Genomic DNA, 9,366 nt, shown 5'->3' on the forward strand with positions numbered 1-9,366 from the left:
AAAAAAAAAAAAAAAAAGAAAGAAAAAGAAAAGAAAGAAAAAAGAACCCCACAAGTTTTTGGAGACAGTCTCACTAAGTTACCCAGGCTAGGCTTAAATTTTCAATCCTCCTGCCCCAGCCTCCCAGAGTGCTGGTGCCAGAAGATACCAGCAGGCCCAGACCAAGTTAAGCAGTGTACAGATTACACATTTTGTTAAAACTGGAAAATAATCTTAGCAGAGACACCAGGGAATACACACTCCCGGGAAAAGTTACACAGGAAAAACACAAATTTTATGTGTTCTCTCTTAGGTGGAATCTAGAGAGTAGGAGGGAGGCAATGGAGAAGAGGAGCAGACCGTCTGCTCAAGTGGAAGCCATCATTCTACCTGGCCAACGTGCACAGGAAAATTGATGAAAAATTAGCTGGGTGCCGGGGCACACGCCTGTCATCCTGGCACTCAGGAGGCTGAGGCAGGAAAGTTACCTCGAGTTTGACGCCAGCCCTGGCTATATAGGGAGACCCTGTCTCAAAAATAAATGAATAAATAAATAAAGTCAAAGATGATTTTGAATAGCAAAGTGATCCATGTAGAAGAGAACCAGAATCAAACTGACATCTAAATTCTCATCAGAAGACAGTGGCTCGAAGGAAATAGAGTAAGAGAATCTAAGTGCTGCAAGCAGAACAGTCTCCAGCATGGTGGCACATACCTAGGGCCCAGCTACTCAAGAGGCTGAGGCGGGAGGATTGCAAGTTTCAGGCCAGCCTTCTCAACTTACTGAGACCCTGTCTCAAAATGGAAAATGAAAAAGGCTGGGGATGCAGCTCAGTGGCAGAACACTTGCCTACAGTCCTAAGCCCTGAGTTCCAGCCCCAGAAAGAAGAGAGATAGAGAACAAATGATACTATCAACCAAAAAATCTATATGTAGCACGACTTTGCCTTAAAAATTGAGGTTAGGCCAAATATAGTGGCGCAAACCAACAAAAAGCCCAGCAATTAAGACTATCAAAAATCATAAATAAAGGGGCCGGGAATTTAGCTCAGTGGTTCTGCCGCCTGCTTTGCAAGCCCAAGGACCCAAGTTCAAGCCCCGGTACCAAAAAAAAAAATCATAAATAAAATAATTAGTATAAAAGTCACAAGTGACTTGCCTAGCATATGCAAGGCCCTGAGTTCCATCCCTATCACTGAAGAAAAGAATTTCAAGGGCCGGGGATTTAGCTCAGTGGTTCTGCCACCCTCCTCACAAGGGCAATGTCCTAATCCTCCTGCCTCAGCCTCCTGAGTGCTGGGATGATAGGTGTGCACCACCATGCCTGGCATTTTCTTCTCTTCTTTTAAAAATACAAAATTAAGCCTGGTGTGGTGGCGCACGCCTGTCATCCTAATACCCTGGGAGGCTGAGGCAGGAAAATCGCAAGTTTCAGCCTAGTCTGGGCAACTTAGTGACTTAGTGAGACTCTGTCTCAAGGTAAAGGATAAATTTAAAAGGGCAGAGGATGCATCTCAGTGCAGAGGTCCTAGGTTCAACCCCCAGTACTGCAAAATACAAAACAAAAACAAGATCACAAAAAGCAATAGCTGTAACACTGTATTATTTGCTTTATAACCTGTATAGATATAAGATGTATGGCACAAAATAGGAGAAAAAGAACAGTGACGTAATGGAACAAAGCCTTCATATTTTACCAAAGTTAAGTGAATACTGATCTGAAGTAGATTGTGATTAGTTAAGATTTAATCTCTAGGGAAGCCACTAAGAAAATAACTCCAAAATACATACCTAAAAAAAAAAAAAAAAGAAAGAAAGAAAACTCAGGCCCAAAGATTTGAAGGCCCCGAAGCTGGTAATACTAAGCCAGAAAAAAAAAAAACATACCTAAAAGTCAAAAGAGGGCCATGTGTGGTGTTTCATGCCAGTCATCCCAGCACTTGGGAGGCTGAGGCAGGAGAATTGCTGTGAGTTCAAGGACAGGCTGAACTACATAAGAGAAACCTTGTCTCAAAACACCAAAAATTTAAAAAAAATAGAGGAAATAAAATGGTATGCTAAAACATTTAACACAAAAGAAAGTGGTCAGGAAGCACGAGGACAGCATGGCCATTCGCGCCTGTTAGGGCAGCACTCTGGGAGGCTGAGGCAGGAGGATCACATGTTTGAGTCCAGCCTGGGCAATGTAGTGACTTACTGAGACCTTGTCTAGATATCAATTTTTTGAACTGTGGTATTGAAATATCCAACTTTAAGTGAAACTGAATTGTCTCCTCTCAATTTCCTCACGAAATTGAGCGAAGATATGGAGCATCTGAATGACAGTTCAAACCTAGGTCACAACACAAGTCAAAGTGCACTAAGGAAAGGAGAGACAGAATCAATTAATTGAAATCTAAAAGTCTAGAGATTAAACAACACACTTATAAATAGCTCACAGTTCAATGAGAAATAATAGAAATTAGAAAAGACTTAAACTGGGATGTGGTGGTTCACGCCTGTCATCCCATAACTCAGGAGGCTGAGGCAGGAGGATCACTGTGAGTACAAGGCCAGCCTGGGCTACATAGTGAGACCCTGTCTCAAAAATAAATAAATAAATGCAAACACGAGAAGAAACAAAGATACAAAATCAGAATAGACTTGAAACAAGCACATGAATGGAATAATTGAAAATCTTACCATAACAAAAATCCAAGACCACACAGTTTTGCTGACAAATTCTAGCAAATAACTAATGTTGGGGATTTAGCTCAGTGGCGCCACCGCCTGCCTCCCAAGTACGAGGGCCCAAGTTCTATCCTCGGTACCAAAAAACTAAAGAAAAAATACTAATCTGTCACAAATTGTTTGAGACAGTAAAGAAGTAGGGACACTTTCCATCTCAGCATTACCCTCATTCCAAATATATCACAAGAAAGACTACATGCTGGGCTGGGGATTTAGCTCAGTGGTGCCACTGCCTGCCTCACAAGCCCAAGGTCCCAAGTTCCATCCCTGGGACCAGAAAAAAAAAAAAAAAGACAAAAAGAAAACCTACATACCAATACTTTTCATGGACACACACAAATTCTTAACACAATGCTTAAAAACCAAATCCATGGTATATGTCTATTGTTCCACCACTCAGGAGGCTGAGGCAGGAGGATGGTCACAAGTTTGAGAAAGTAGATTAGTAGTCGCCATGAGCTAAGGAAGGCTTGTGAGAAAGCCACTTCTTATGGTACTGGCTTTTCTTTCAGAATAATGAAAATATTCTGGAATTAAACAGTGGCGATGGTTGAAAAACTCTGCGAATATACACCAAAAAACCACTGAAATTTACATTTTAAGGGTATATTTTATACTGTGTGAATTGCATTTCAATGAAAAAACTTTTAAGTTTGAGAGGATCAGGGATGGAAAAAGATATAGCAGGTAAATAGTAACAAAAAAGTTATACCTGTACTATGACTGTTAGACAAGTAAACAAAAAGGCAAAAGCAATGCTATATACTAATGTCTGCTACTATGTTTGATAAGATAGTCAACCTACATGAAATATATAATAGTTGTCAACTCACATGCTCTTAATGACATAGCTTAAAATTACATAAGGCAGGGCTGGGGATTTAGCTCACTGGTTTTGTCACCTGCCTCGCAAGCAAAAAGTCCCAAGTTCAGTCCCAGGTTAAAAAAATTTGTTTTTACACAAAGCAACAGGTGAAAGAACCACAAGGACAAATTGGCCAAAAGCCCTTGGGCCTCTACTTAGGGAATGCCATGGGGTCAGGACCTGGCTCACAGGGCAGGGAGGACTGTCAGAGTCCTCGTGGGGTATGAGGGAGGAGAACTGGAGAAATGGATATGCAGATTTTGTATTTGTCAAGAGGGACCAGAGAGGGCCAAAAACATTGGAAATCACTTTTTTGGAGGGGAGGTGGGGAGACAAGATCTCAGGACATATTTTCTAGCTGGCCTTGAACTGGTGGAGATTCTCCTGCCTCAGCCTCCCCTCCCAAGTACTGGGATGACAGGTGTGTGCCACCACATCCAATTGGAAAGCACTCTTAAAGCAAAATTTTGATGTCATCTCTGTTCTGCTTGAAACCCTTCAGTGGCTCCTCGGTGCCCTCTTGGAAAGATCTTCCCATGCTATCTACAGTTACTTCCTCTCCCAACTCTCCTCAGTCAGCCGAACAAATTAGGGTTCTTCGTGATTTCTGAAACAATCATGAGACCTTGCCAGCCTGGGGTTTAGGGGTGCCCGGGGGGAAAGGTAGGTTCAGGTGGAGAACATGATCACCATGTACACAAACAGTGCCACGCAGGAAGGAGTGTGCAGCTTACGGTGCCAACTCAGCCACTGCCCGGCTTCTTCCCTGGGTTCCTGGCAGCACCTTGACTCCCTCATGGCCCACACCAGCCCCAATAACTGTGCTTCACAGGCACCCACATATCTCAAAGCCCTCACTTCTGAGCCACCCTGGTTCCCAGAGAATGAGACATGAAAGTGGACAAAGCACCTGCAAGGGCCACCCAAAAAAACAGGGCACTCTGCACTCCCAATTCCACACACCGTCCTCCTATCCTCATATCCCAGGCCACACCCCACCGGCACAGAGGCAGGCAGGAAGATGTTCAGCCCACTACAAGCTGTGTGGCCTCAGCCTTTTGCACCTGTTTCCCCATGCAGAAATGACGAGGTACCAATTGTTCATTCACAGATGAGGTTCAAATGAACCCATGCACAGACCCCAACAATGGGCAGCACATAGTAAGCGCTCACTAAAGTGTTGCCATTAGCATCTTCTGTCTTAGCAGGAGCCATTCCTAAGCATAAGCTGTAAGGCTGGCTGCAGATCTGCAAAGAAGGGGTAAGGAAAAATGGCTTTTCTCTATTTTCCTGCCCCTTGGGTACCTCTAACTTGCCACATCCAAGCTGATGTCACTACCTCTCCCCTGAAGCCACCCCACTTAAACCCTCCTTGGCAAACGGCTGCACTGTCCACCCAACCCTGCACCCTCACTCCCTGTCACCAAGGCATGAGCCTTTTTGGAGCCTCTGCCGCTGCTGCCCACCCTGCTCGGCCCAGGTCAGAGTTGCCTCTCAGTTCCCTGCCCACTCTGTGAGGTTGCACCGTGCTCCCAAGCACCTCACTCAAGTTCGGTGAGAACTCCGCACTGAATCCACTCCACAGCTCCCCTACACCACCAGCCACCAACTCTCTCCCACCCATGCATCACCACCTGGCAGTACTCAACCGGTGCTTTCTTGCTCCCAGGACTGCATACCAGCAGGTGACCCCAAGCTTTCTCCTCACAATCCCCCCCCCCGCCACTGCCCCAGGTGCTGAAAGGTCCAGAGGTGGCCACTGGCCGTCTAAAGATGTGGTTGTGGGGCCCTCTGCCGACGGGAGGCCAAACTGCAGAGACGGGGCAGCCCAGGGCTGGGGTGCTCTAGCCGTGTATCTGGCAGTCTTGGCATCCTGGTAAGACCACCCCTCCACAGCACCCCCCGGAGGGCATGCACCTCCTCCAATGCCGCCCGGTGCTTGCTCAGGGCCAGGCACATGATGGAGGTCCAACTGACTATGATCCAAGGGAAAGGCAGCAGGTGACCCAGGATAGGTTGCCAGGCTGTCGAGACCTGGCCCAGTGCGTATGGGGGGGGGGTTGGCCGGTCTGGCAGGACCAGGATATATGGGCCAAAATTGGACGCATGGGGTGGCCTGGGGGTGGCCAAGGGATGGAGGCAGAAGCGGAGGCCTCCAGACTTCTCCCGGGCTCAGGAAGGCATGGCAGAGTGCCAGGCACGGAGAGGCACTGTCCTACTTCCACATCAGGAGGACAGACAGGGCCATGGCTGCTCTCCCTAGGCTGCACTCCAGCCCCAGCCTGAGACCCAGGCAAGCTCCTTTGGTCCCTGAGTTTACTGCAGTGGGCCCTGGGGACCTGGGGCCAGTGTTGGCCATCGGGGAAGCAGCCCACAGGCCCCTGCCATAGCCCAAGGGCTGGACACAGTCAGAACTCTCAGGTGGCCAACCTGGTGGCTGGGTGGCCCCTTGTGGGTGCCTTTGAGAGGCAGGAAAAGGAAGCCCCAGGTTGAGTAAGATCCATTGTGGGCGTTTCCCCAGGTGATCCCAACACCACACCTGTCCTGCCCCAGCTCACCAGTGCCATTGCTCTGTCTGTCTTTATTGTTGGGGAAAAGCAGAGGAGCACGACACAAGCAAGCCCACCCACAGTCAGCGAAGCACAGGACGGCTGCAGGGGTGTGTGTGTGTGTGTGTGTGTGTGTGTGTGCGCGCGCGGGAGGGGTGGCCTCTGGAGCCTGCCTGCCAACGCTCCTTGGCGTCTAGAGGGGGCAATGAGCACAGGGGGCAGCCCCTGGCCCTGAGTGAGGCTGGGGGGCCCCACCCCTGTGCCTGCGCCATGCACTGCAGCCACACTTCTCCAACTCTGCAGCAGAGGCGACCCCAGGGATGAGGTGGGAGGAGCGGGGCTCAGTCATCTCGGTCTCGACATCTGCCTGGGATGTAAGGGGAGGAAAAGAAAGGCAGTCATTAGCCAGCAGCCTCAGCGCACTGCCTCTGTGGATTCTTGGTCTCAAAGTGGTTGTCGGGAGTGATGCTCACCCCGCCCCGCCCCAGACTGCAAGGGTCCCCACCCATCCTCCCCGTCCTTCTGCCTCTCCTGCCTGCTTAGCTCTTGGCCCCAGGGAGCACCACCACCCTCTAAGCCCTGCCCCACACACCTGGACATCACCACTTGGGGGGCTGGCCAGCCTGCGGGCCAGGGTGGCTGTGACTGCTCATGCCTGGCCGTGCAGCCTCCTCACTGTCTGGGTTCTGCCCCAGCTTACGGATGTGGCGCAGGAACGAGGTAGCATTGAATGCTCGCTGCAGGAAGAGAGAAGAATCAGCCACGCCACGCCCCAACGCAGCCCCAAGACCTGGAGGCCCACAGCGACAACCTGCTGACCTTCCAGTGGGTCCGGGCAAAGTTCCTCTGGATCTGCTCGCTGACGGAGCCCAGGATGTCTTTGTCCAAGGCCGCGTCCCCAGAGATCCTGGGGAAGGCTGGAGGTGAGGCAGGGCCTCCTGGCCCTGGGACGACTTGTGGGGCGGCACTCACCACAGGTGCTGCAAGGCCTGCTGGCACGTGAACCTCTTCTGGGGGTCTCTCTCCAGAAGGTGCCGGATGAAGTCTTTGGCTGCGTGGGGGGACCTGGTCAGCCCACCTGTCTCTACCCCCACCCCCACCCCACCCCCCGTGCACAAGGCTGGGGCCAGCCCTGGGCTCACCTGATTCAGAGATGTCATCCCAGAAGGGAGAGTCGAACTCGTAGCTGGCCCTCAGGATCTGGCTGAAGAGTTCGGGGTCGCTCTCATCGTAGAAAGGGGGATACCCACATAGCCTGGCACCCACAGATGAATCACCCGGCTGTCTAGCCCTCCCCAACCCAGTGGGTGCAGGCAGGCGGGAGTCGAGCCTTCACGGTGGTCACTCACAGGATGTAGGAGATGACACCCAGGGCCCACACATCCACAGCCTTCCCGTAGGGTTTCTGCTCCAAGAGCTCTGGAGCTGGGGGCCAGAGACAGACAGGCAGACATACGCACACGTGCACACACACACACACACACACACACCCCTGCCATGCCCCCGGTGTCAGCCTGTCCTGGCCCAGGAGTGGGCAACAGCCCCTCTGGCCCCTCGGCTGCCCAGGGTCCCCCACTGGCCTGGCTCCAGGCAGCCTTGGGGTGTGCTCCATGCTTACCCACGTATCCTGGGGTCCCACAGGCCGTGCCCAGCATGTTGCCAGCCTGGATCTTAGAGAGTCCAAAGTCAGAAACCATGATCTTGGAGTCCTCGAAAGGGGTCGCATAGAGGAGGTTTTCAGGCTGTGACACAAGGGGCCAGGGAATGGGCCGGGTCAGCCCTGGCGTGGCCCGGCACCGGGACAGGGTGGGCCTTGGGCGTCCTCCACAGAGGCGGCACTGGGGAAGGCACCTTGAGGTCTCGGTGCACGATGCCCAGGCTGTGCAGATAGGAGACAGCGCCGAGCACCTGCCCCACCAGGTGGCTGGCATCCTTCTCAGTGTAGGAGCCCCGCTCCATGATGCGGTCGAACAGCTCGCCACCTGTCACCCTGGGGAGAGTCGTGGTCAGCGACCACCACCCCGCCCATGCTCCCCCAGCACCGCCCAGCCCCGCGGGCTCCTCACAGCTCCATGGCCAGGTACAAGTGGGAGGGGCTCTCGTGGACATCCTCCAGGGCCACGATGTTGGGATGGCTGACCCTGTAGGCGTGACAGAGAGGCCCTGTGGCTACATGGGCCTGGACCTCCACAGGAGGCCTCCCCACATCTCCCCATTGGGCTTGCCATTCTGTTCTTTTTTTCTTTTTTTTCTTTCTTTTTTTTTTTTGGTACCAGGAATTAAACTCAGGACCTTGTGCTTGTGAGGCAGGCTGAACCACTGAGCTAAATCCCTGGCCCTGGCCTTGCCATTCTGTGCCCAAGGCCACCCCCGGCCACCCGGAATCCTACATCTTGTGAGGACACACAGCTTCAGAAACCCACTTGAAAAGCACAGGTACGCAGTGACTCTCTCACTTTGTCAGTGGGAAGGACACAGGGGACCAGGGAGGGAAAGGGACTGTCCCCAGGGCCCTGTGGGTCAGGGCCAGGGTGGGAGGACCACAGGGCTCACCCCCCCTCCCCAAAGTCCCCCACCCTGCGCGCCCACCTGCGGAGCACTGCGATCTCATTCTCCACCAGCGCCTCCTTGCCCCGCAGCGCCTTCTTGGGGATGCACTTGAGGGCCACGAGGTGTGCAGAGCCCCGCTCCTGGGCCAGGACCACCTCGGAGAAGGCGCCCCTGGCGCAGAGGCAGATGGGGAGGCATGGAGGGGGTGCAAATCCGAGAGCAAGGGGAGAGAGGATTAGAGAGGGGATGGGAGAGCAGGGAAGGGGAGAGCAGGAGAAGGCAGCACAGTGGAGGGCAGGGGAGGGGAGGGGAGGGTCCCTGGCTGAAGGAGTTGGAGAGGCCCCATAACCCCCACTCCAGCACACGCGGGCACGCGCTTGCACACACACTCACACCCACTGACACATTCAGACGCATTCACACACAAAACCCACGCACCTCAGTTCACTCGTGTCCGCACACAGACACCCCACACACCTCACATCCATGCACACATCGCACTTTCACACACACACACACTGCACTCACGAGCCCAGCTTCTCCCGGATCTCATAGATGCGGCTGATGTCCTCCGTCTGCTTCTTAAGCAGCAGCATGTCTGCGGGGGAAGTGGCAGGGCCCCTAGGTGAGGGCCGTCCCTCCGTCCTCCCTAGCCAGCAGTGCCTGGGCGCCCTGGCCACGGCCACCCTCGCC

General features: G+C 52.7%; 1 protein-coding gene across 1 annotated transcript in view; it reads right to left on the bottom strand.

Annotated features, from left to right (window-relative positions):
- Positions 1-6,148: 6,148 nt before the first annotated feature.
- Pnck (pregnancy up-regulated nonubiquitous CaM kinase) overlaps positions 6,149-9,366 on the bottom strand; it is a 16,123-nt gene continuing 12,905 nt past the window's right edge. The window contains exons 2-12 of the mRNA XM_010628018.2: positions 9,202-9,271; positions 8,713-8,844; positions 8,190-8,264; positions 7,975-8,113; positions 7,742-7,865; positions 7,473-7,548; positions 7,266-7,378; positions 7,096-7,174; positions 6,943-7,030; positions 6,716-6,860; positions 6,149-6,490 (exon numbers count right to left, since the gene is read on the bottom strand). Of these exons, the coding sequence (XP_010626320.1) occupies positions 6,723-6,860; positions 6,943-7,030; positions 7,096-7,174; positions 7,266-7,378; positions 7,473-7,548; positions 7,742-7,865; positions 7,975-8,113; positions 8,190-8,264; positions 8,713-8,844; positions 9,202-9,269 (1,032 nt within the window). The 5' untranslated portion in view covers positions 9,270-9,271 and the 3' untranslated portion in view covers positions 6,149-6,490; positions 6,716-6,722. The remainder of the gene's footprint in view (positions 6,491-6,715; positions 6,861-6,942; positions 7,031-7,095; positions 7,175-7,265; positions 7,379-7,472; positions 7,549-7,741; positions 7,866-7,974; positions 8,114-8,189; positions 8,265-8,712; positions 8,845-9,201; positions 9,272-9,366) is intronic.

The sequence above is a fragment of the Fukomys damarensis genome, unplaced genomic scaffold, assembly GCF_012274545.1.
Source record: "Fukomys damarensis isolate Sample0158 unplaced genomic scaffold, DMR_v1.0_HiC HiC_scaffold_39, whole genome shotgun sequence".
Taxonomy (NCBI): domain Eukaryota; kingdom Metazoa; phylum Chordata; class Mammalia; order Rodentia; family Bathyergidae; genus Fukomys; species Fukomys damarensis.